This window comes from Columba livia, chromosome 18 (genome assembly GCF_036013475.1).
Source record: "Columba livia isolate bColLiv1 breed racing homer chromosome 18, bColLiv1.pat.W.v2, whole genome shotgun sequence".
Lineage (NCBI taxonomy): Eukaryota > Metazoa > Chordata > Aves > Columbiformes > Columbidae > Columba > Columba livia.
The window spans coordinates 2727802-2755001 of NC_088619.1; the positions used below are offsets into that span (position 1 = coordinate 2727802).

Consider the following 27200-nt stretch of genomic DNA (forward strand, 5'->3'; position numbering starts at 1 on the left):
CCTACACTGCTCTCTAATAGGTCATTCCCCAACTTATACTGGAACCTGGGGTTGTTGAAGACTCAAAAGGTATTATGAGAAAATTTTTTCAAAGAATTTTCAAAATTACATTGGAAAGGCAAATTTCCACAACCTGTAACTTTCTTTGATCTGTTGTCACGTATAGTTTTCCCTTACTCTTGTTTACATCTACGTTATCAATATAACAGGATACAATATGACTATTTGTTTTCTATCTGTATGTATTCTTGCTTTTGCTTTTTCCTTTTAGTCATTTTTAAAGCAAAGTTTTCTTAATTTGGACAAACTCTGTAGCTGTCAAAAAAACCCTGTGACTTTATGAATTGGAAAAACTTGGAAAAAATACAGACAAGCAAAAGCTGGAAGTCAAGAAAAAAAGTGTGTGTGTCTGGGGGATTTAGCCTTGTATGTAATTTATTATTTTAGTAGTAAAATTAAAAAAAAAAAAAAAAATCAAAATTAAAAAAATAAATTGTGGCAGCTCATAAATAATGCAGTTTTTTCCAACTGTAAAATGTCAGAATATCTTTTGCCTTAATACAACACTTTTATTTCAGTCAAGCAGAATGAGAACAGCCTGAAGTTTTTGCAGTCTTTCACAAAGGACATTTTAGCGTTTTTTAGCCAGCTGTAATACTCTCTCAGGGCCTCCTCTTCTCTACCATGTGCATTGCAACTCCCTCCCTACTACCTGCACAAGTATAGCACTCCTACATGCACTCCCCAACTGCTCAAGTCTTCCATCAACTGCAACCCTGCACAACAGATATGCAGATATGCTCTCATACCTGTGATCTAGGTGTCTGGGATCCTATTGTCATTGATGGAGCTTGAGCTAATGGAGCCTGGAGAATGATTCAGTTGTCCTAATGTGTTTACCTACCTTAGAAAGAACTGAAACATGTGCTTGACTCTAATAGTAGTCTCTACAATAGTTTAGACATTTAGCTCACTCACCTACATATTCATTGAGTCATGAAGATGACTAAACACAGACTTTTAACTTTGGAATTGCACCTCACTCACACGTGTAACAACTCCGAATCTAGTACTGCACTGAAATTCCCCTCTCCTTGTGGCTAATTCCTGTTCATTTCACCCCTTTCTGAGGGTGTCCACAGTGGCAACAGTTATTGAAGCTAAAATTGTTGCACTACTGCTTGAGAAAGGGGAAGCAGCAGTTGTCTGAGCACAGAGGAACCTATAAATCCTTCTGGAGAGGCTGCAGTGAAGTGGGAACCCTGAGCAGCCTCTTCAGCCAGCGCTCAGACCTGTTGAAAGTTTGTGGATTCTTCAAAAGGAAAATGTTTGAAGCACTTAAAATGGACGAGTTGTTCTTATTGGACATAAAAGTAAAAACTCTAATAATAAAATTTTCTCCTTTGTATTATAACTAGTTCATGCTTCACCTTTATATCATGTTCACTTTGGACTAACAGTGCAGCTTTTCAGGAAGTCAACTATGTTAAATTGTAATCCCTGATAAACATCAACCAGAGAGCAATTGCAACTGACTGCTGTTGAATATTCACTGAATAAACTACTACAAACTGAAAGAGCATAAAGACTAGCTTATATATCATACATTCCAGAAAAAAAAAAAAAAGAATATATTCATATGGAGGACAAAATAAGTAATTTCCCATTTAGGCATACTCCAGAAATTGTCCAGGTATCTGTTGATGCCAATGATACTTTCTTATCTAACATCATCAGTATTACATAGACAATGTCATTTTTGACTGACAAGAGAAAGGACTAAATAATGTCACAGTATTTTTCTTCGTTCCCTACCTCTGACAGGCTCAGCCCGTGCTCCCCTCCTTCCTTCTGCTTCCCCAATGAAGATATTGCAGCCAACCTGTATGGGCACCATGTCTAAAGGGAAGACCCCAGAGGCAGGGGCTGCAGTGTGGGTGGTCTGTGGGTCTCCAGCAGTGTGACCAGTGTCTGTGCTGCCAGGCAGCATGGCCGCAGGGACAGGTCGGATGTTGGTGGGGCCCTGAGTTGGCTGGTGGTGCCTTTGGCCTTCCTGGGCCTGCGTCAGGCTGTGCCATGGGTGGGGAGGCAAGGCCCTGGGTGTGAGGCATCAGGGGCAGAGCACGGCATGACCGTGGCTGAAAAAACAGTGAAAAGAGAAAGGAAACTATTGAAATTCCCAGAGAGCTGAACAGGCTGTCAAAAGGGATTTTAAAACCAGCTTGTAGCTGGCATTCAGTGGCCTGCCTCCCTGCACACTTTGCCTGGCAGGGCCCATGTCCTCAAGAGCCAAACAGGGTGGTGGCCATAACCCCACAGGAGAGCATGGTGTGAGGTGCTCTCAGAGGATTCCTGCCTCACTTGACCTGTGCTGCCTGCCTCCCACTGCTCCCCTCCCATGCCCTGCTCTTGTGCTAGAGGAGCTGGACATAGGTGAGCAGCTACAGGTGTAAATAAAAACAATCTCCTGGTGCATGGCCAAACAAGTGAATGCATTAGCAGAACAGCTTGTTCACCTCCTGCCACCCTTTCTGAAATGTGGCTGGTACCAAAAACTCTGATGTATTAATGGAAGCCTCTGGTTAATCCTTAGATTAGTGGGGCATATATCAGTACACTTACAAATCCTGAGATGGACAATGCTGCTTCTCACTGAAGGTGGGTTGTGTTTGACATTACCAGTGTCACAGGGAACACAGGTGCTGTGTGTACAAAGGGCACCACAATAACCTGAAAGTTTCAAGAGGCACTAATAGCACCAAAGATGCTCAGCTATGGGTGGGTTCTGAATTACCATTTCTAAAATGGAGAGAGTAGTGGCCCTTCCTAACTCTAGCGGTCTTCTGTTGCCCAAATGTTGTGTACATGTTTTATTAAGAACCCTTAGCCTTTGAAAGCAGTGTTTTTTTACAGCACTTGAAGGCTGGATGGAGTATCAGAAAAGATATCCAAAAAGGACACATGAAGGTCAGCTAGGGATTGACAATTCTGGCAGGATGGTCAATGTTTAGCGCTTGCTTTAAATAAACACCAAGTTTGAGGTAGCTGCTAAAGCTTGTTGCATATGCCAAAAATACCAGCCAAGTCAATCTCACAATCTTTCTCTGTGGCTTGGCAAAAACAAATTTATTTAGCAGTAACAGGAGTCCCTATACAGTTTCACTTCTAATTTACCAGAGGCATTAATCGTATTGAATGTATTCCCTGATCAGCTAATTTACTTACCCATCCATAAAGTGTGATAAATAGGCACTTTACACAATCAATGGTGTACTTTATCTTATGTTACATTTGCAATCAACTTGTAAATGTTGAATGTTTAGTTCACCTTAATGCAAAATATTCTGTTTGGGGCTAATAATCTGGTTTTAGGAAAATGAACAGGCCCAGTATGTTGAGAATGAAAATAAACTGGCAAGAGAGTTGACCTGTGGACAGAGAAAAGTGAGCAGGAGGGGTGAAGAGTGGAGGGGAGAGAGAAGGCAGGAGAGCTGGTGGACCTGAGTAGGAGGGGCAGAGCCACTAGTCACAAGGCTTGAAATGGGTCTGTGGGCTGAGTAAAGGGCCAGCTCATTTTGCTCATGGAAGATCTTGTCATAGTGCAGCAGCCTCCTCTACCTGCTATGAGGGTAATGAATGCATCACCCCATTCTCACCACCTGATTTCTTGTGGGTGGTTGGAAGCCTAACATTTCTTACAGCATGACATGTCTGACCACAGTGCTGGTCTTAGCTGTCAGGTTGTGTTAACAAGCACAGACTCCTTCCATCTGGTGTCAAGGCTTTACCTCAATCATTCATGGGAAACAACTGAATTTTTTAAGCAGCTGCCCAGACTGGAGGCTGACCTGCCCTGGAGCTTCTTGAGTAGGCTGGAAGATAGTGGTGGACCTGTGTCCAGTGTGCAAAGAGGTTGTGACAGCCTGACTGGGCTGTGTTCCCACACAGTATGTAGTAGAAAGAGCTTCTAGCCATGGTCACAATGTCCCTTATACTCTCCTTCAGAGTATCTGGTCTCTGCTGGTCGCCTACATTCTGGACAACACAGGACATTTCAGAGCTAAGACTGGTTTGTGAGAGCAAGAGACTTTTACAAGACTGGCCAGAGCAGGGATCTCCTTAAAGTGACTATTCTGCTTGTAGAGACAATTCAGAGAACAGATGTGCTCCCAGGAATCCCCCTTGGTACTTGTGTCCTCTGAGACGTTCTTCTAAGACCACATTGTTTGCTGCCAAAACGTATCACCATGATGATTGATCTGATTTACTTTATTATTTCTGAGTGATGAACCATGGTGATTGCCTCTCACAATTGAACAGCATAAGACAGTTATCCACTGAGCATGTTTTTGCTGCTGTGGTGGTACAAACATGTAACTACATGTGAGACATGTACTATGTATATTTGATAGTCCTCAGTTGTTGTAGTAAGCTGACCATCTAGCTGTTCTTCTGTCCAGCTTTACTGTCCAACATTACAGGACATTACTGCGATGTAATAACTTGAAGAAAGGATTAGTTTTTCTTAGGCCTTTGCATGAAATTCCTTGAGCTTTGGCTGAAGTTGCTTAGGGGTATATGTGAAGTTGGCTGGGACTTGCCCTGTGTTGAGAACGGGTCATGGAGCAGGAAAGCATGCACGTAGGGATAGAGAGGTAAGGACATGCTCTTAGCTAGGAGGAGAGAAATTTTTTGCCACCTTAGGAAGTTCCTGCTGCAATAAAGAAATCTACCGGTGTTGGCTCTTGTCATCTTCCAGGTTACTTCACTTTTATCATATCCTTCAGTACACAACTGGGCTATATTTGCCCTCCTTTTACCATAAGGTTTTGGGGCAGTGAGGTTCCTGAAGATGATCAGTGCAATTCCTCAACCGTGAGGTGCACAACACTGTGAATAATAGAATCATAAAATATCTTGAGTTGGAAGGTATCCATTGGGATCATTGAGTCCAAATCCATGCTCCTCGCTCAACTACCTAAAACTGAACCATATGACTGTTCAGATGCTTCTTGAACTCTGACAGGCTTGGCGCCATGACCCCTTCCATGGGGAACCTGTTCCAGTGGCTGATCACCTTCTTAGTGAAGAAACTTTTCCCAGTGCCTAATTTGAATTTTCTCCGATGCAGCTGCATTCCTTTTCCTCATGTCATTATGTTTGAGGATTGCCAATGTATTTGGTGATCTTGTAGTGTTCTTGACCACAGGGCCCTTCCCAAGATTTAGACCTGCAAAGATTAGTGTAATTGTGTGACTGATCTCTCACCTTTATTGCCAGATGTGGAAAGCAGTATTCTGTACTTAACAATCCATCTGTCATCTTTCTTCAGAGACTCCTTCTAAAAGCAGAACTTCTCTTGGTCTAGGTCCTCCAGGAGATGCAGATATTCTTTCATCCCTCTTGGTGCTCAAGCACAGACAAATTGTCTGTGCATGTCAGAATACAGAGAACCTTGGACAGTAGGTTTGCTTTTCACAGAGTCTTTTGTAGGTCTGCCTAGAGCAAGCATGCATGCAGGGAATAGTGAAATGAAGCAGTGGGATGGGATAAACTCTTTGATAGGTGTCTACTCTGCATCAGTATGTGACAGGTAAATGTCACCCAGAACATGTATTTCATTGTGAAACAATGTTTGGTTTATATGGAAGGCAGGTTCTGAAAAAGAGAGGTAAAATATCTCCATGCACTGTTGATAGCTGCTGCACCTCTTACATTCCAAACTTTTATGTCCATCAATTTTTATTATAAAAATGTCCTTATTTTCTAAAAAGGTGATTTAAGTAGACTCTATGTATTCTTTCTTCTAAACTGAACTGACCCACTAACATTTATTAGATTATTATCTTGCATTTAAAGATTTGCTTCTAATGCTGCTACTTATCAAAATCAATTGTAGTTTGTGACCTCCTCTTGTTTCACAGTTTGTTGGAGAAATATAAAACCCCACAATTGTTTTTGATCTTCAGTCTGTATGAGGGAAGTCAACACGAGAACACAATTTCCAGAATTGTTTCTCTTTTTTATGATATGGAAATACCTATCCATAGTCAAATCCAATCTCTGGTAAGTGTAGCAGACTTTTCTGATACCGTACTAATAATTCAGTAGAAACTTATAATTCCTGAAAGTGATTTTCACCTAAAACTTGTTCTTTTCATCTATGACATTACTTCTTTTCATTATATTGTATCCAGAATGAAAAAAAAAGAAAACACTTCATCGTTTTATCTGTTTTAATTTATCACAGTATCACATTATCACAGTATGTTTGGGATTGGAAGGGACCTCAAAAGATCATCTAGTCCAATCCTCCTGCTGGAGCAGGAACACCTAGGTGAGGTCGCACAGGAACATGTCCAGGCGGGTTTTGAATGTCTCCAGAGAAGGAGACTCCACAACCTCCCTGGGCAGCCTGTTCCAGTGCTCTGTTACCCTCACTGAGAAGAAGTTTCTTCTCAAATTTAAGCGGAACCTCTTGTGTTCCAGCTTTATCCCATTACCCCTTGTCCTATCATTGTTGGCCACCGAGAAGAGCCTGGCTCCATCCTCATGGCACTCACCCTTTATATATTTATAAACATTGATAAGGTCCCCCCTTAGTCTCCTCTTCTCCAAACTAAAGAGCCCCAGCTCCCTCAGCCTTTCTTCATAAGGGAGGTGCTCCACTCCCTTAATCATCTTGGTTGCCCTACGCTGGACCCTCTCCAGCAGTTCCCTGTCCTTCTTGAACTGAGGGGCCCAGAACTGGACACAATATTCCAGATGTGGTCTCACCAGGGCGGAGTAGAGGGGAAGGAGGACCTCTCTCGATCTACTAGCCACCCCCCTTCTAATACACCCCAGGATGCCATTGGCCTTCCTGGCCACAAGGGCACAGTGCTGGCTCATGGTCATCCTGTTGTCCACCAGGACCCCCAGGTCCCTTTCCCCTACACTGCTCTCTAATATGTTATGTCCCAACCTATACTGGAACCTGGGGTTGTTCCTGCCCAGATGCAGGACTCTACACTTTCCCTTGTTAAATTTCATTAGGTTATTCCCTGCTCAACTCTCCAGCCTGTCCAGGTCCCGCTGGATGGCAGCACAGCCTTCTGGCGTGTCAGCCACACCTCCCAGCTTAGTGTCATCAGCAAACTCTATTCCCTCGTCCAAATCGTTAATGAATATATTGCATAATATTGGCCCCAGTACTGACCCCTGAGGCACTCCACTAGATACTGGCCTCCAACTAGACTCCGCACCATTGACTGCCACTCTCTGGCTTCTCTCCTTAAGCCAGTTTGCAACCCACCTCACTACTCTATTGTCTACACCACACCTCCTCAACTTAGCTGTGAGGATGCTGTGGGAGACTGTGTCAAAGGCTTTACTGAAGTCAAGGTAGACCACATCCACCACTCTGCCATCATCCATCCATCTTGTTACATTCTCGTAAAAGGCTATGAGGTTGGTCAAGCATGACTTACCCTTGGTAAAGCCATGCTGACTGCCCCTAAGAACCCTCTTATCCTTGATATGCCTTGAGATGGCACCAAGGATAAGCTGTTCCATTACTTTCCCAGGGACAGAGGTGAGGCTGACCGGTCTATATCTTCATATCTTCATATCTATATCTTCAATTATCTTTCAGTTGCCTATAAAATACTTGGTTTTGCCTATGCCCAGGATTCTTTCTTCACAGTCTTTTAACTGGGGATTCTTGTCACTCACTGCATCTGTGAACTAGGTCTGATTTTGTGTTATGTATCAAACAGAATAGCTCCAGAGAAAGAGAGTGAGGATCTCTCTTCATGCCATTATCTCACCAGGATGGTTTGACTACTTGTCAATGCTTGGAGTGAACTTCAATCTCTTGAATCAAAGGAGAAATTTTAATTTCTCGCACCCAGAAGGATAACGAAATAAGCAGCATTTTTCAATTAATAAAAATAATATATATTAAAAGACCCCACAACAACACTACAGGAATCTGCTGTGCTTTTTTTCCCCCCTAATATTTCATCAAAATAACTGAAATAGATTAGTCTTAGTCTATCAAAGAAAGGCATACTTTTCATTGCAAGATGAATAGAAAATCCATAAAATTGTTATTATTCCTTATACATTTTTAAAAATGTATTTGTAAAAATGTATAGGTATTTAATATACTTGTAAATGTGAACATGAGCTGTGTACATGTACTCTAAAAGTAATAAATGCTGAATAAATAAATAAAGCACGCTAATCACTGTTCATATGCAAAGGTCTCTACTGTCTTTATTATCTAGACATACATGCTAATTACAGAAGAAAGAAACACAGAGATTTACATTTTATGCATCTCTCAGGTCACTTTTTAGACTTGGGATCCTCATTCCTCCTCTTCTGCCTTCTTATGAAACTCCCGGCTCTTTGCTCGGAGCTTGTTGACCTGCGACTCTGCAATGTCAGCCCGCTCCTCGGCTTCCTCCAGCTCGTGCTGGATCTTGCGGAACTTGGAGAGGTTGACATTGGACAGTTCCTCCTGTGTGGGGAGAGAGAATTGTGAAAACAACAGGCAGTGTGCTGACACTGGTATATGCAAAAACTGGGCAAAGAGAAACTTAAATGCTACAACTGGGCAAGCAGAGCAGGTTCAAAATGAAGATAAGAAGCTACTCAGGGTGCCAGAAGAGAAAAGAACATTAGAGTGTCAAAAATGCCAATGACCACATTACACGCAGCATGGCCTATGCAGAGCTCATGGCAGAGTCCTGAACAGATGGACTAGCAGCTGCTTCTGACAACCAGGATATGGTAGGAAGCAAGAAATAGAGGTGGGAAGTGAAGCTTAGAGCAAAACAAGTAGCGCTGGGGAAGTGCAGTTCCTCCCCAGACCAGCAGTTCTTATTGTTACATTCTCCTTTGTCTTGTAGCAGCAAGTGCATCAAAACAGTCAAGGTTTCAAAAAGTTGGACAGAAGAAAACACCAACACAGAATTCGACCACCACCAGAAGGAGATCTGGCCTTGCTCAGAGTGGTACTTACAGCCTCCTCAGCTTGCCTCTTGTAGGACTTCACTTTCATTTGAAGCTTGTCCACTAGATCTTGGAGCCTGAGAACGTTCTTCCGGTCTTCCTCAGACTACAGAAAATGGTAAGTAAGAAAAATCTTTGTTTGCCTCTTTCTCTAATTTCCATAAATGTGAAATACAAGGAGTAACATTCCTTACAGAGCATTGCTGTCCGGATGGACACAGGTCAAAATGATGTTAACTGTGTCACTGACTGAGGTATAGAAAGAAATACCTCTGGAAGGCAATGTGCCAACATTTGCACTTCCTGGAAGAAGACTATGTCAACACAATTAAGCCTCCTGCCTTACCTGGTAGGTCAGCTCCTTCACCCTCCTCTCGTACTTGCGCACACCCTTCACGGCTTCAGCGCTGCGCTTCTGCTCAGCATCAACCTCCCCTTCCAGCTCCCGCACCTGCAAGGACAAGCCCATCTTTGGAGCTTCCCTGATGGCTGCTTATGTGACATGTTCACTCATGTACAAAGAGCAGCCCTACGCACTCTGGCCTCCAGCTTCTGGATTTGCTTCTTGCCTCCCTTCAGGGCCAACTGCTCAGCCTCATCCAGACGGTGCTGCAGGTCCTTCACCGTCTGGTCCAGGTTCTTCTTCATCCTCTCCAGGTGGGCGCTGGTGTCCTGCTCCTTCTTCAGCTCTTCTGCCATCATGGCTGCCTGATGAGAGCAAAGGGTCAAGTCCATTTGGGGGCTGGACACAGTTTGAAGGAGAACACATCCAGCATCAGCAATGAAAGGAGCCCCCGACTCACATCTGTGATGGCCTTCTTGGCTTTCTCTTCAGCGTTGCGGGCTTCCTGGACCGTCTCCTCCATTTCACTCTGAATTTGGGTAATGTCTGTTTCCAGCTTCTTCTTGGTATTGATCAAGCTGGTGTTCTGTTGAAGAGCATCGATATCACAATTTTGTTTTTGTTAGCTTGCAATATCATATGAAGAACTTTGCATGAATGCTGTTTTTTTAATACTTTCTGCCATCAGGTCATATGGGATTCTGTTCTAAAGGAACTGTTGTGGTAGTAATCATTAGTTTCTCAGCTATTTCCGTATTTCCAGAACATCCTCCATAAAGTCTTTCCTCACAGTTTCTCAGACAACAAAAAACTTAGAATTATAAAGGAAAAAGACGTCATCTTTCGTTATTATTTTCCAGTGGCAGTAAAAAAATTATTTGGTGCTGTGGAATACTTATAATGACATCATTAAATGATGTTAATGACAGTATTACTCTATTCCTATTTTCTTAATGATCAACATAAGTTTGATTTACAGCCTCCAATGTCAATGTGAAAGTTCTTGACCTCACTTAAGTTCTAGAATGAGAACTTCACATATCTATTACTCACATATTTATTACTTTTAAGTTATCCACATTGTGAAATTAATATAATATCTGCAGCTAAAAAAAAGTCACATTGCATATTCATTATCCATACTGTGGAAGTTAAAATGTATTTTACAAAATACAGGTACAGTTCATCCAGTCTTCAGCTACTTTATATCACAGAATCATAGAATCATTCTAGTTGGAAAAGTCCTTTAAGATGATCGAGTCCAGCTATTAACCTAACACAGTCACTACCCCATTTCCCTAGGAACCTCATCTCCACATCTGTTCAACCCCTCCAGGGGTGGTGACTTCACCACTTCCCTGGGCAGCCTGTTCCAATGCCCGACAGCCCTGTCCAAGAAGAAATTATTCCTAATATCCAACCTAAACCTCCCCTGACACAACTTAAGGCTATTTCCACTCATCCTGTCACTTGTTACTTGGGAAAGTAGATGCACCCCCTTGCTCCAAACTCCTTTCAGGTAGTTGTAGATGTACGGGGCAAAAGCATTATTATTATTATTGTTGTTATTATTATTACACTGACCTGACTGTGGAGGAGCTGCACACGCTCACTTGCATCCAGAAGCTCCTGCTCAGCCACCTTCCTTGACCTCTCCGTCTGCTCCAGGGCTGCCCTCAGTTCCTCAACTTCAGCCTGCAACAGGTTTGCTCTGCGCTCCACCATGGCCACCTGCTCCTTCAGGTCCTCTTGTCCCCTGAGAGCATCATCTAAGTGTATCTGGGTATCCTGGTAAGAGAGAAAAGACACATTGTGAGGCATATTTTTCCTGTTTTCCTATTTCTTATTTTCTCATCAGTATGCAACTGACAGGATTTTAGAACAGAAAAACTTTTAGATATATAAGAGACCAGTGAGCACCTGTTCCGTTGTGCCATACCTTGAGCACTCCCTGTGCATTTCTCAGGTTCTTTTGTGCGTCTGCAGCCTGGCGGTTGGCATGGCTCAGCTGGATCTCCATTTCATTCAGGTCTCCCTCCATCTTCTTCTTCAGCCGCAGGGCTTCATTCCTGCTCCTGATCTCAGCATCCAGGGTGCTCTGCATGGACTCTACAATTCTGAGGTGGTTTCTCTTCATCTGGTCAATCTCCTCATCTTTCTCTGCTATCTTCCTGTCAATCTCTGACTTCACCTGGTTGAGCTCAAGCTGGAGGCGCAGGATCTTCCCCTCTTCATGTTCCAGGGAGGCCTGGGCAAGAATAAATTATAATACTTTTAATGTGACAACATAGAAAATAATAATGTCAGTAACTTTACCTGAACTATTTCTCTTGAAGGATAACATACAACATGGGGTCTGAGACCATAGGAAGGAAGTTAAAGGTTTCAAAAACCGCCATGCTCCTGTACCAAGAGTTTATTCTCACAGAATCACTGAATGGTTGGGGTTGGAAGGGACCTCTGGAGGTCATCTATTCCAACCCACCTGCTAAAGCAGGTTCACCTAGGGCAGATTGCATGGGAATGTGTCCAGGTGGGTCTTGAATGTCTCCAGAGAAGGAGACTCCATAATCTCTCTGGACAGCCTGATCAGGTGCTCTGTCACCTTCAAAGTAAAGAAGCTTTTCCTCATATTCAAATGGAACCTCCTATGCTTCAGTTTGTGCCTGTTTCCCAGTTGCTGGGCACCACTGAAAGGAGTTTGGTCCCATCCTCTTGACATCCACCCTTCAGATATTTATAAAAATCGATGCGATCTCCTCTCAGCTTCTCTTCTCCAGGCTGAACAGACCCAGCTCACTCAGTTTCACATAAGAAAGGTGGTCTAGGCCCCTAATCATCAATACATATAATTTCAAAAATGGTATCTGAGGTTACTAAACTCTACTGTAAGTAAAAAACAAAGAACAGAAGACTGTACCTCAGCTTCCTCCAGGGAGGCTTGGAGTTCAGATTTCTCCTGCTCAACCTGCTTCTTGACTTTCTCCAGCTCATGAATCGCCTTTCCTCCCTCTGCAATCTGCTCCGTGAGGTCGGAAATCTCCTCTGTGGGAACAAACACCAATGGCATGGTCAGGCACAGAGCACAACAGGAAGGGCCCTGTCACACCAAGGTGACAGACATCCCTGCCCTCCTGCAGGCACAGACCCATGTGCAGTGGTGCGTAGTGCTGGACAGGAGAAAGCCCTGCAAGGAGCAGAGGGCCGGGCACTTACGCTGCAAGTTCTTGTTCTCCCGCTTCATCGTTTCCAGGTGGTCCAAGGACTCCTCATAGGCATTCTTCATCTTAAAGAGCTCCGTGCTGAGAGAGCGAGCCTCCTTCTGGGAGGCTTCCAGCTCAGCCTGTGTCTCCTCGTACTTCTGCTTCCATTCTGCCAGGATCTGAAGAGAAACCAGGTGTGAGTTTGGATGTGGCCATCAGGAGGGGATGCTCTGCCCAGGAACCCCAGGTCTGGAGCCCAAAAAACCTTGTCAAAGTTCTTCTGCTTCTTATCCAGAGCTGCGCAGGCAGCATTTGATCTCTCCACATCAATCATCAGGTCCTCCACTTCATTCTGCAGCCTCTGCTTTGTCTTTTCCAGGGAGGCACATTTGGAATTCACAGCTTCAACATGTTCCTCTGCATCTTGCAGGCGCTGTGCCAGCTTCTTCCTGGCAGGAGACAAGCACAGCTCCAGGTGAGGAAGGATACAGGAGCCTGTGTGTGCAGCCAGTATGTTTTTCACGGGAGCACGCTTAGCCCCTTGGTGGTGTGTGATCCCCATTTACGCAGAGGTGTAGGTCCTCTCCCAGTCAGCCATTGTATTTCTAAGTCTGAATCCTGGGCTGCAGCACTTCACTCTTTTTTCTATTCACTCTGCACTCATAACCATCTCTCTGCTCTTCTGCATCTGAAGAGCTCTGCTGCTTCTTCTGTTCCAATACATACCAGCTCTGGGCTATATGTCCTCTCTTCCTGACAATATCTCTACCCCAAAGCAGAGCATTGGCTTCCTCCTGACAATATCACGGTTGTCTCCTCAGATCTCTGTTCTTACTCTGCCACCGTTCCCCACCTTTCCCACGTACTTGGCCTCCTCCAGCTCCTCCGTGCGCTGAATAGCGTCAGTCTCGTATTTGGTTCTCCACTGGGCCACTTCACTGTTGGCCTTGGACAGCACACGCTGCAGCTCCCCCTTGGCTTCCTGCTCCTCCTCATATTGTTCCCGGAGCAAGTCACAGTCGTGGCGAGCAGACTGCAGGGCGTGGGCCAGGGCGTTCTTGGCCTGGGGGAAAAATAGTAGTGTGACATTGAATGCAAATGTGCATTGAAATCTTTCATGGTGATGGACACTGGATTATCCTGCTGTGAGCATGATGACAAGCTACTGAATGCGAAATGAAGATCTGGGAATCTGCAAAAGAACTAATGGATAGACTGCAGGAAGCTGGAGCATAGCTAGTATAATAAGACTCCCACTGCATTACCCAAGCGGTTAATTTTCCCCCTCTCTTCTGTGATTTCTGTGATTTTGTGATTTCATTCATTTATGACAAAACCTTCTCACCTTTATCTCTTCCTCTAAGTGCCTCTTGAGTTCCTCAATCTGTTGTGTGAATGCCTGCTTTCCTCTTGACAGCTGAGAAACCAATGCATCTTTCTCCTCCACCTGGCGTGAATATTCACCTGGAAAAGTTTGTAGACACACAAACATTTTATTGCCATTGATGACTGTATTGTGGACATTTAGAACTTTAAATCCAAATTGTTAGCAGAACTTCAGAAATTTATGATCCTATTTCAGACATTTTGAACTGATCATATGCCCAGAAGGTTCATTTCTGCATTAACTCTCTGACATTATTCATTTGAACATCAGCCATGTGAATGTCTCACCTGCTTCTGTCTGGAGACGAGCTCTTTGAGCATTGAGGTCGTTGATCATGCGCTGATGTTCTTCTTCCTTTGTCTTAATCTCACTTAGCTGATCTTCCAGTGTGCGGCACATCTTCTCCAGACTTGCCTTGTGTCAACATACAGAAGAGGAGGCATTCACACTCTCAGAAATAACAGGCTCAAGAAGTTGCATTTTACAGAATTCCATTGAGGCAGAAACATCAATAAGGTATTTGTGTACCTTGGCTTTGGAGACAGACTCCATGTTACTGGCCAAGTCATCAATCTCCATCTTCAGCTCGCTCTTCTCCTTCTCCAGCTTCTGCTTCACTCGCTGCAGGTTGTCGATCTGCTCCCCAAGCTCAGCTGTGCTGTCCGCGTGCTTCTTGCGCAGGGCGGCAGCCGTGGCTTCGTGCTGCAGCGTGGCCTCTTCCAGGTCGCGACGCATCTTCTGAAACTCTGCCTCACGCTTCTTGTTCATATCAATCTGAGCTGCCGTGGCCCCTCCTGCTTCTTCCAGGCGCTCGCTGATCTCCTCTAGCTCCCTGGAGAGGTCAGCGCGATGCTTCTCGGCTTTTGCCCGAGAGGTTCGCTCGGCCTCAATTTCCTCCTCCAGTTCCTCAATACGGGCCTGTGGAACATTAGGGACCCTTCACACCTGGGCCTCCTCCTACCTGACCTGAGACTGGGAGAGAGAGGGGAAGGAACAGAGACTTGCCTGAAGCTCCTTGATCTTCTTCTGTAATTGCATGCCCAGGGATTGCTCATCCTCGATTTTGCTCTGGATCTGGCTGATCTCAAAGTCTTTCCTGTGGGCAAATCAAACCATGTTAGAGCTCAGGGAAAAAAGACAAGTGTGACCAGCCCAGCACTCAGGTGTCCCACAGCCACACTTACTTCTTTAGTTTCTCATCCAGCTGCTGCTTATCATTTTCCAAATCCATTATGTTGTCATGGGACAGCTTCAGGTCTCCTTCGAGTTTCCTCTTAGCTCTCTCAAGGTCCATGCGCAGTTTCTTCTCTTGCTCCAGAGACCCTTCCAACTAAAATAACAAGACCATAAGTACGTGACCAGGCAGGTCTAACTCCATACCTGTCCTGTTCTTGCTGGGTGGCTGTGTGCTTACATCGTCCACTTGCTGCTCCAGCTTGGTCTTGGATTTAGTCAATGTATTAACTTTGTCCTCTTCTGCCTGCAGGTCATCCAGTGTCTGCTGGTGGGCCTCTTGGAGGGCTTTCTTCTCCTTTGTCAGCTTGGCAATGGTCTCATCCAGGGTTGCCATCTCCTCTGTGAGGTTTTTCACCTTTGAGAAGAAGGCAGCAAGTGTCAATAAAGGAAATCCTGTAACAGCAGTGTCCTCTTTTCTGAAGCATGAGTGACAGGTTCTGCCTCATACCTTGTTTTCAGTGGCATGTTTTTCCTTCTCAACCTTGGCCAGTGTTAACTCAAGGTCATCAATGTCTTTCTTCAGCTCTGAACATTCATCCTCCAGTTTCCTCTTCTTGGCTGTCAGCTCAGCATTAATTTCTTCCTCATCCTCAGCCCTTTCAGTCACCTCCTTAATTTTGGCTTCCAGCTGGATTTTGGTTTTGATGAGCTGGTCACATCTTTCCTCAGCATCAGCTAGAGCATCAGCTTCCTGTTAGAGAAATATAGGGTTTTTTGTAATCTCAAATTTTAGCAAAAGCTGTATAGAAAAAAAAGTATTTCCTGCTGCAGAAAGGAAAACATGGAATTACTATTTTTTCTCTTGTTGTGCAAATGATTTTTGCAGACCTCTTATAAACCATAGTAGGTTTTTATTCTGTTCATTTTTACTCCCATCAAGTATTCTGTCTTTCTGTTGTTATAAATAAGTTGTCTAAATATCTGAAAGTGCTTTTTTAACTAAGGCTTTTTATTACCTTCCCTGAAAGTCGATAACTGAATATTATTGTGCACAGAACTTTTAAATTTTATCTCTGGAAAAGCTTTTCTTGGCAAGGTTGACTTAGAATTCATCTTTGTTCGTGATAAATTGGTATATAATCTGATGCAATCGGTGGTTTCCATTTGAACCTGACTTTACTTTGAAGCCGTGAAGTCAGCACTTAAAGACACATTAGCATTGTGTAAATTCTGCCAAATCTTTTGATCTGCCAAAGGACACTGGACACACATAGGTCCAATTGTAGGAAGGTGTTTGTGTCTTCCTGGAACAGTAGCTGCGGGAGGAAAGGTGAGATACCATGAGATGAGGTGAGATATCATAAGAGATGCCATAATGCTCTTCAATTTAGGAAACTGATTAAAACCAATGCCAACTTAATTGCTCTCTAAGGTTTATTAGCTGTATATATTATATGTCTATTGACTAAGGCTGAACCTTATATTATAAGTTTCCATGGAGAAACATGTCTGTAGGCATAGAGACTTAAAAGTCATTCCCAAGTCAGAAACTCATACTTCAATTTTGGCACTGAGGGGTCTGAATTATAGATTTAGTGATTCAAAGTAAAATATTTTCTTAGGCAATTCAGTGTTCAGTGTGAGAGTTCCATAATATGAGACAGGATTTAGATGTTACTTATTTTCTCCTGGAAGTTACTAACAACACTTACAGCTTGCACTTGAAGCTGCAAATCATTTTTCTCCTGCAGCAAAGAAACCATTTTCTCCTCTAGCTCCTTCCTCTTTGCCTCAGACTTTGCAAGCTCTTCCTTGGTTTTCTCAAACTCTTCCTTCATGTTGGCCATCTCCTTCTCCGATTCTGCGCTCTTCAGCAAGGGCTTGATCTTGAAGAACAACTTCATCCAGGGCCAGTGCTTCACATTCATGAAGGACCGAACATTGTACTGGATGCAGAAGATGGACTCCCTGAAGCATAATTAAAATATACATTGAATATTTTCAGTATGATAAGTGTTAAACACTTTCCCCCAAGTACAGTGACATTAACTGAAGATGTACCTCCTCTCCATCATTCTCTGGAACTCCACTCTCATGAGGAAGCCCCTGCACCTGGCCTGTGTGCGGGTGATGAGCTGTGCCAGCTTCTCATCTCTCATCTCCTCCAGCAGTCCCAGCAGCCCAGCTTTGAAGAACACCTTGAGAAAGGGAATGTTGCAGCACATCATTGTCAGGCAGAGCAAAGCACAGGCACACAGGGGGTGAAACAAGAGGGGGTTATACCTTGGTGTGGCCAAATTTGTACTGGGTGTGGTCCACATCAATTGACCCAAGAAGCTTCTCAGAAGCCTTCTTGCTATCGATGAACTGTCCCTCTGGGATGGCGCTGGCATTAAGCACCTTGTATCTGCGGAATGAGAGGAACTATGAATGAAGGCAATATCAAGTCATAAGGTTATACTGTTTATTGAAATTAACAGCAATCTTTACATAAGAATAAGGCTGAGCAAGTTGGAATTTTACTCCTTATGTAGAGATAGAGTTATAATGAAGTGCTAATTTGTTTAAAAAAAAAAATAAATAGGAAACTTTTACTGTCTTTAAGTGATCAATCATAGATGAAAATAGGGCACTGGTCTCCAGCCATTTCAGTCTTATATCTTTTTCACAACTGTACTGTAGAAAATTGCTTTATGTGCACAGGAGGAAAACATCTTCCCTTGAAACCTACAGCTGATGCAATGGCCAGAGCACTCATAGAATCAGCCATTTTTGCCTGGGAATATGTTGTAGCCACATCCCACTCTTGTGATCACTTGCTTGTGTATCTATTGTGCTTCCATACTCAGAGACGCTGGCAAAGTTCAGTTCTGTGATGACCAGCAATCAGTGAGAACAACTCAATTACCTCTTAATTTCTCAACATTCCAACATTGCTCCTCTCTTTCCATTATAATCAGATAGAGTTGGCACTTAAAAATAACCACAAATGCTAAAATAGTCAAGTTGTACAAATTATGCAGGAAAGACAGAATGGAGAGCAGAAAGAAGGATGACCTCTGTTTGAAGTCAGCATAGAGGATTCTGCTGGGGAATCCCTTCCTGCAAATTCTAATCCCCTCCAGCACGCCGTTACAACGCAGCTGGTGTAGCACCAGTTCATGCTCCATGGCACCTAAGCAAATAAAACAATTATGTTATCCTTCATGATAAGGCACAGAGGATAATGGCTGCTTCACACTATGCATTCTCTCTGCTTGAGGTTCTTACCAGGTGTTTTTGTTTCATTGGGGATGATACAGCGCACAAAATGGGGGTGAGTGCTCCTTAGATTGGTCATCAGCTTGTTTAGGTTCTCCTGTGGGATCACGAGAAAAGATTTTTTGTTAACAAATGGTACCTCTGCAATTATACTGTCAGATGTGCGCAAAGTGTTGGAAAGTAATAATGAATTTATTATTTGCACCTATAGCCATCCTAATTTGTGTTTTCTTTTGCCTTTAAGTCTTGAGCATAAAAGACACAAAACTGTGTAATATGTTTCCTTGAGACTGAGGGATATATTCACTCAGACAGGACACCTATGGAGAATGGTGACCAGAAGTTCGTGACAAAAGGCATACATATGAGTGAAAGATGATTTTTTGTAATCATCAGATTCTCACCCTATGGAAGACACTGCCTGCTGATGGAAACAAAAACAAAACAAAAAATAGGACAAAAGGGAATACTGGTAAGGACCAAGTTTGCAGATAAGACTCTGAAAGAGCAGCTTAATGGCATTAGGAGCTACTTGTGAAGTTATATTTCACAAAGGTTGAGCAGAGGAAGACAAGAAAGACTCCCTGTTCAGTGAGAATGAGGTCACAACTCATAGAGAAAAAGCATGAGCAGTAGGTCCTACAGCACTCCTTTCTAGAGGAGTTTTTAAAAGCAAACTCATGAACTATGTCTGATTTTAGCAATTACTTTTGCTAGCTAGGTCCTAATATTTCTCAGTCTGACACTGGCTTGTAGCACGGGCAAAGCTACTCAAACAAATATCTCTTTCACATGAAAATCTGTTCAGGATGCCAAATAGCAGCTGGATGGGCACGGGTGCTCAAACAAGAGTTTTTCCAAAGCTCTGTCCAATGATGGAAAGGTAACCGGCCTTGGCATTTCCCTATTGCCTTGTCTTCATATGTATACTTGTGCAAACAAGTATGTGTTATATGAGTTCTATATTATCATGTGCAAATGCACACACATTTGTATGTGCTGATCCAGGCTTGAGTTTCCCTGAGGAAGGCAGCCAGATCCACCATTGCCTCCCCAAGGCAGAGGGAGAGGGGAAAGAGCTTGAACCTGCCAACTCATGAGTAAATGAAACTGTAGCCTGACCCAAGTACTTCTTCCAGCATCAAGATGGAACTTCCTCAGCTGACCTCAGCTGACTTGCAGTCAGCTCTTTCATGAATAACTGAAGAGTTGCTCTTTATGTGGAATAATGTTAATAGGTTGCAGTAAAATGGCTTTGTTGGAGGTACTGCGAGGTTTCACAGTCTTAAACTAAAAAAAAAAAAGAGAGAGAGAGACAATGACTTTGGTACTTACCCTGAAAAGAGCTGACACAGTCTGGAAAGAAGACCCCTTCTTCTTGCCTCCCTTCTTGCCACCACCACCACCCTCTGAAGAACACAAAAAAAACATGGGTTTGATTTGGAAATTTTTTTCTATGACACGGTAAGAAGCTTGTTCATATGTATCAGTCATGGATGCAGTGGGAAACAGAGTCATCACTCAATCTGAAAGAACACAGGGCCAAAGGTGTATGATAAACCAAAGCTGCATGATAAATGAAGGGATTATGATGGCTGAGTGGAAGACCTGAAATATATTTGCTCAGTTCCTTTATGAATACATTTGAACTACTGGAGACTCTACACAATATGTAGTTTCTTTAGAACACTCTAGCTGATATTCATGGCTCTGGTAGAGTCCTTAAATAAAAATGAAAATATTAATTTCACAGAACTTACCTGCCTCTCCTGGAGCAGCAGCAAAGAGTAAGGCCAGTGTCTTCAAGGATGATTTCTGGTACAGCCCCACAACAGTTTCATTCAGGGGGTCCTTGTTCTTATCGAGCCAGCCAGTAATGTTGTAGTCCACCGTGCCAGCGTAGTGCACCAGGGAGAAGTGAGCCTCAGCCTTGCCTTTGGCAGGTTTGGGCTTCTGGAAGTTGTTGGACTTGCCCAGATGTTGGTCATAGAGCTTGTTCTTGAAAGAGGTGTCAGTTGCCTTGGGGAACATGCACTCCTCTTCCAGGATGGAGAAGATGCCCATGGGCTGGGAGAAACAGAATGAAGGAGGAAGAGGTGCAAAGGAAGAAAGAATGACAGATAAAGATATAGCTTCCTAAGTGGAACAGCATTAACAGCCTCAGGAATTATTCTTATGCTCAGCAGAGAAAACTGTAAAATATTCTAAACTTATGTATTTACAATATCACAATTAGCCTTTCAAGCTACATTTATAAATATACAAAAATTTAATACATTTCTGAAAATATTAGACATTGTGAATTGCACAAATACCTTCTCAATGAGCTCAATGCAGGCAGCCAGGTCCATCCCAAAGTCAATGAACTCCCACTCAATTCCCTCCTTCTTGTACTCCTCCTGCTCCAGCACGAACATGTGGTGGTTGAAGAACTGTTGCAGTTTCTCATTGGTGAAGTTGATGCACAGCTGCTCCAGGCTGTTGAACTGCAATATTACAAATAAATATTATTATTAATGTTAATTTAGAAAGCTACAGGTAAAGAACAGTGCTGGCTTTTTGTACCAAATTACAGGAGGATAGGGGAGTGTTCCTGCTTTGCTCAGCTAGGAGTTCGTAACTTCTGTCAGTGTGTCTCTTTTGTCAAGCTAAAATTTATCCCTATGTTTACGACCCCTAGAAGCTTAGGCCACATTAATAATTCAGACTTGCCAGTTTTTATATGTACTAGACTGGGATAATTCAGTCACGGGACAGTCCACAGCACAGCAGTTTGTCCAACATTTCCAAATGCTGATTTCAGAGTATGTCCCAAGCCTTCAAAGCACAAATTATGTCTATGGAACTGGTCTCTCTACATTAGGTACCACATGCCATGTTAGTCTACTGTTTCTAATCAGTCAAAACCCCCTGCATTTATGTATGGATTTCCATTGGCATATGTGAAACACAAAAATCTATTCCAAATTAAAATCCTGTGGAAATCATGATACTTTAGATACAATCTGAAAGGATCAAATAATTTCTGGAAAGAAAAAGGAAAAAAAAGCACCACTCTGGAGTAACTTCTGAAAGTGTTGTAATAAAACACTGTTCTTACATCAAAGATCTCAAAGCCAGCAATGTCCAGGACACCAATGAAGTACTGTCTGGGCTGCTTGGTATCCAGCTGTTGGTTGATGCGAATAACCATCCACAAGAACATCTTCTCAAACACGGCCTTTGCCAGAGCACCTACTGAATTGTATACCTAAAACAAACAAACAAACAAAAACAACAAAAAAACAGAAGGCTTGTAGATATCATGCAGAGCAAAAGAGGAAGCCCAGAAGGTTTGTCAACAAAACAGGCATTTTTGTTACCTGCTGCACAGTTTGACCCTTGGTCACATATTCATTGCCAACCTTGACTCGGGGGTAGCAGAGGGCCTTGAGCAGGTCTGCTGAGTTCAGACCCATCAAATAGGCGGCCTTATCAGCAACTAAAGACCAAAAAAGTGAGTTGTTAAGGTACCAGCAAACAATGTTCCTTAAAACGAGAATTAAAAGGAAATTCTAGTAAAGATAAAACAATCAGTTAAGATGAAAAAATAATGTATTTCTAATTTATCATAGTTAATATTCTCTAGTAATTATGGTACATTTATATTGCCTCTTCTTTCTTCACCTATTCTTAGTTTATTTTGAATTTTGAATGAAAAGTCAGTGAAGAGACATTTAGGTGGGCAGACTTCTCTATAACAAGTACTGAAAATGAAAAAGCAAAGGTAACCCTGGGATGATGACCAAAGTGCAGGCAATCACAGATCCTCTCAGAAGCAAATACAGTGCAATTTGTTTCAGTGACTAGTGGTAGGGTAACTTTAAAGACATAATGCTCAAGAGAGCACAAAACAAGTGTCAATTATGCCTTTATGAATCTACAGCTAAACATACGAGATGAAGGGTTATTTTTAGAAGTGCATCTTCAACAAAAATTTGGCATTTTACCTTTTGCTATCGCTTTTACTATTGAATTCAGACTCCACCAGCAGGCACAGTACGTAAAATTATTTGTTCAATAATGCTTATACAATTAATTTGAAATCATGATAAAAAAGTATAGCAGATTACTGCATAAGTATTGGACAAGTTCTAACAGTTGTCAGGAAAAATTTCTAATGAGTAAGGATAGTGTAATGCTGAAATACATTGCAGGTTTTCCTCAGTGTTTGCAAAAGCAGGTAAGGAAAGACTGCACAATAAATGGAGTCCTCAGGAGATGGAGAAGATGAAGGGTCATAGCCTTCTCCCAGCTTTATAAGCAATTAAAACTAGCAAAATAAATATGACACTGCCACATTGAGAAATTTGTTCACGGCTTCAGAGTTATCCTCTGTAGAGGATTATAGTGGAATCAGTGAAATCAATGTGGTGTATACTGCTCTGAATGTTTCCAAGATTTAGTCAGCAAAATACCATCACTTATATAAAGTTCCAGATATTATTTGTAGCCTGTTCTACTATTACTATTCATCATTATCAGATTAATCGCTATTGTATTCCTTGTAGTTATATTAATTTATGTCTTAACACTCCCTAAAAAAACTCCAGACCACAAACACACACAAAAGTCAAGAAAAAACCCCCAACATTAGCAGTATGTGTTTATGATATATGCAAATAACTCTAGTCTCAGGGAAATACTTCCACAAACTTCTACAGGAATGCACCTTTGAACCATATTGGGCAAGGCAAACATGATAGACATATCTTAGATGTCTATTTTTCAAACAAAAGTCCCGGAGACTTGCCAAGACTCTACAGGAAATGTAGAACATATAAACCACAGCTGCAGTATTAACTGATGTACCTTCTGTGCCGTCCGGCTCTGCCTGCTCCTCACGCTGCTTCTGCTTGAACTTCAGGTTGCCGTAGTGCATGACGGCCCCGGTCAGCTTGTAAATGGCTGTCTTCTCATCAGGAGTGAAGCCCAGGATGTCAATGGCACTCTAACAAAAGAACCACTAGAGTAAGTACCATGCCTGTTAAAGGCCAGAGTCAACCTGGGAAAACTGTGTGTTACTTACATCTGTGGCCATCAGCTCTTCCTGGTCATTAATGCTGGGTACCGTGATCTCACCTTGACTCACATACTGATAGTCGTATGGGTTGGTGGTGATCAGTAACATCTCTGAAAAGAAGGACCCAACACATACAGATCAAATGAAGGTAATTGGCCTGTAAAGGAATTCAATGTTACTCCGTGGCCTTTGTCTAGAGAAATTACTGATTTTTCCTACCAATTAGCTCTGGCTTCTTGTTGGACATGATCTGATAGAAGATGTGGTAGCTTCTTTCTGCCGGGAGCTGGAAAGTGACTCTGGACTTCTCCAGCAGATCTGGCAAGAGCAGAAGTACGGAGTTAGCACAGGAACTGAGGAAGGTTGGAAGGAAAGGGACAAGGCCAGGAGAGTCACTTACATGTTTCAATGTCAGCTGAAGCCAGTTTCCCTGTGGCACCAAAATGGATTCTGATGAATTTACCCTGAAGGAGGCAGGAAAGTCAATTGAGAACTATTTTACCAGTCTTGACTGCAAGAATATGTGAGTCTGGGTGCTGATGCGAAAAAAGTAATTTTGTCTCAGACAACAACTTACAAAGCGTGAGGAGTTGTCATTCCTCACGGTTTTGGCATTACCAAAAGCCTCCAGCAGTGGGTTGGCACTGATGATTTGATCCTCAAGCGTCCCCTAAAATACAAATCTTATTGTCATGATATTGTTTACAAATAAATTGTTTAGTTGCAGGCTCCTACCCCAAGACCTCACCTGCATTTTGCCTGCTGGCTGCTGCTGCTCTTCCTTCTTCTTGTCTCCACTTGCTGCAATTGTTGCAAAGTACTGGATGACACGCTTGGTGTTCACAGTCTTCCCTGCACCGGATTCTCCGCTGTCAAAGCAAAGAGAGAAGCAGAGAGCGTGTGGTCAGGCAGGAGATCCCCTGGCACCGGGCAGCCCCGCAGGGACCCAGCAGGGAGTGTACGTACGTGATCAGGATCGACTGGTTCTCACGATCTGTGAACGAGACAGAAACAAATAGACTTGGTAAATGAAGAATACAAAAAGTCTGTAAATTAATGCAGTAAATATAAGTTATGACAAGAAAAAATTCTGCATTTTTTTTTCCATTGTTAGCTCCTAATATTTTTTTCAATTTTGAATTTTTTCAAAGCAATTTGCACCATGTTCTTATGTCTAAACATACTCAGAACACTGTTGCCTTTTATTTAGAGAGTTATGGGTTTGATGGGTGGGCTGTTAGATGGATAAGAAATTGACTGAATAATGGCATCCGAAGTGTTATAGTCACATTCTCACTGCCCAAATGGTTAATTAGAGTTATCCCTCAAGGTTTCTCCTGTGACCAATAACTCCATTAATGAGGTATTAATTAAATAGTGGGATTAATTAAGTAGTGGGGTTAATTAAATAGTGGGATTGAGTGCACCCTCAGCAAGTTTGCAGATGACACCAAGGTGAGCAGTGTGGTTGATATCCTAGAGGGAACAGATGCCATCCAGAGGCACTTCAACAGGCTTGAGGAATGTGTCATGTGAACATTATGGAGTTCAACAAGGCCAAGTGTGAGGTCCTGCACCTGGGTCAGTTCAATCTCCAATATTAGTCTAAACTGGGGGAAGACTGAATCATAGAATCATAAAATGTCCTGAGTTGGAAGGGACTGACAACAATAGTTGAGTCCAACTCCTGTCCCTGCATATGACAACAATATGAAAATATGGAAATAAAACTAGCAGCAACATATAATTCTGTTTCATTTTTTCATGTCATGGTTTTATCAAGACATATCTGAACTTCTGTGGTACTGATGTTTCCTGTAGGCCTCTGATTAAATAACTTCACATCATTAGTCAGAATTTTCACATCACATATCCATCTCATACTCTGTTCACTTTCACTCTTTCATTAAAGACATAATTATCTTTCCTGCTCCATCTGATCCATTTGACTTAACATTTTTCCTGATACACTAACTATCTGTGGTAATATACTTTCTTTTTAGAAATATTAACATGAAAAACTAATTTTAAAATTAGCTGTCAATAAATGACTGAAATAAAACTCTAATGATGTGTTAAGGAAATGTCGGCATATTTATTAAGGAAACTCCGTGATTACTTTTAAAATGTGTTTTTGATAGAATCATGCTGACAGCCACTCACCTGTTAGCATGAGTTTAAACAAGAAAGAAAAATGCCACAATACCTCACTGATTGCAGGAATTTCTTTCATTTAAAAGACCAGAAACAATAGTATGATGATTGTAAAACACACAATAGTGTATATGCATCAGAACCATGAAAGCTTTGAAAATGTCTACTCCTACTAATGGGACAGAGTATCCCTTCCAAGAAATTCATGGTAGTGTCCTTCTGAGACAGATGGAGCCACTCACCAGTTAACATGAACTGATAGGCGTTGTCAGAGATGGAGAAGATGTGTGGAGGAGCCTCCTGGCGCTTCTTGCCTCTGTAGGCCAACACCACCTCTGGGTTGTACACCGGCAGCCACTTGTAGGGGTTGACGGTGACGCAGAAGAGACCCGAGTAGGTCTGCGAGGAAGGGACACAGCACGTTGCCTTCCCCTGAGCCTGGCAGAGCAGTTCTCCCAGCTCCCCAAAGGAAGACTGCTGCTGGTACTTACGTAGATCATCCAGGCTGCATAACGCTCTTTGAGGTTGTACAGCACAGCGGGTTCGTGGAGGTGGGTCATCATGGCCATGTCCTCGATTTTATCATACTTGGGAGGGTTCATGGAGAAGATTTGATCTTCCTTCACAGTCAGGGTCTGTCAGAGGAAAGAAAGGTACACGTGTGTCTGCTCAGATGTCAGAGTGGAAATTAAATGCTGTTTGTAAACCCTGCATTCTACCCACCTCTCCACCTTCAGTCTTGACGGTGACCTTCCCTGACTCCCTACTCTGGATTGTGCTTTTCACATAGGATTCCTTGGGATGCACCACAAAGACCGATGTCTTGGCATCAAAAGGCTTGTTCTGGGCCTCGATTCTCTCCTTTTCTGACTTTCGGAGGTAAGGAGCTGCCTCCCCAAAGATCGCCATCTCAGAGTCTGACGACATGGCTGCAGCTTATTGAGTGCAGCAACAGCACGGGCCTGAAGTGGAGAGACACAGTACTGAGTGAAGGAAGAAATGCCTTCGTACCACACACCTGACTCTGTAGTGCTCTGCTCTGCGTATTCTTACAGTCTCCCTCTCTGTCTTATCTGCTTTTCACCCTATATATCCTTTAATTTATTTAGATCTTAAAGAAAATAGGTGCCTTTGATTTAGATGATTTTAACTTATCTCTCTCATTGCTGTTTACATGGTCAGTTCTTTGGATCTAGTAGTGTTTCAACTAGGCTACACAGAAAAATTGGATTGGCACATTATATAACTTTTCTATACAAAGCAGCAGAGATACCAAGGGAAGTCATCATATCAAAGTTATTAAAGTCCACTTATATCCTTTCTCTTTTGCATGTTTTAGACCATGTAATTTGTATTGAGTAAAGAGATGGAGCAACAACAAAAAGATGTGGTGTAAGCAGAAGCATAGGTGTGAATCGTCTATGTAAATCTTTTTTCCTCAGAAGTCAGAGTTTTATCTTCTGAAGTTATTCTGCCTTTTCCAGTTCAAGCTTATCCTTCAAGATTAACTTATACTTAAAGAGGAAAACTTTTCAATTAAAAAAAAAAAATCAGAGGGATTTGACAAAATCTTCACTATATGTGCTCTTCATTCACCTTCCCTTTCCTGGATTT

General features: G+C 42.6%; 1 protein-coding gene across 1 annotated transcript; it reads right to left on the reverse strand.

Annotated features, from left to right (window-relative positions):
* Window positions 1–8233: 8233 nt before the first annotated feature.
* Window positions 8234–26560, reverse strand: LOC102098369 (myosin-1B-like). The gene is made up of 38 exons (XM_065034468.1): window positions 26310–26560; window positions 26078–26221; window positions 25829–25985; window positions 24399–24426; window positions 24181–24301; window positions 24010–24102; window positions 23833–23896; window positions 23652–23750; window positions 23439–23542; window positions 23222–23360; window positions 21733–21851; window positions 21471–21620; window positions 20686–20856; window positions 20131–20437; window positions 19706–19779; window positions 18380–18467; window positions 18167–18284; window positions 17393–17516; window positions 17171–17307; window positions 16822–17077; window positions 15618–15860; window positions 15348–15524; window positions 15118–15263; window positions 14939–15029; window positions 14462–14851; window positions 14221–14347; window positions 13892–14010; window positions 13413–13609; window positions 12812–12995; window positions 12560–12725; window positions 12264–12388; window positions 11283–11591; window positions 10928–11131; window positions 9804–9929; window positions 9538–9708; window positions 9347–9451; window positions 9011–9106; window positions 8234–8506 (listed from the first exon to the last, which is right to left on the reverse strand). The coding sequence occupies exons 1-38, from the start codon at window positions 26511–26513 to the stop codon at window positions 8354–8356; spliced, it is 5826 nt and encodes a 1941-aa protein (XP_064890540.1). The 5' UTR covers window positions 26514–26560; the 3' UTR covers window positions 8234–8353.
* Between the last annotated feature and the right edge of the window lie 640 nt (window positions 26561–27200).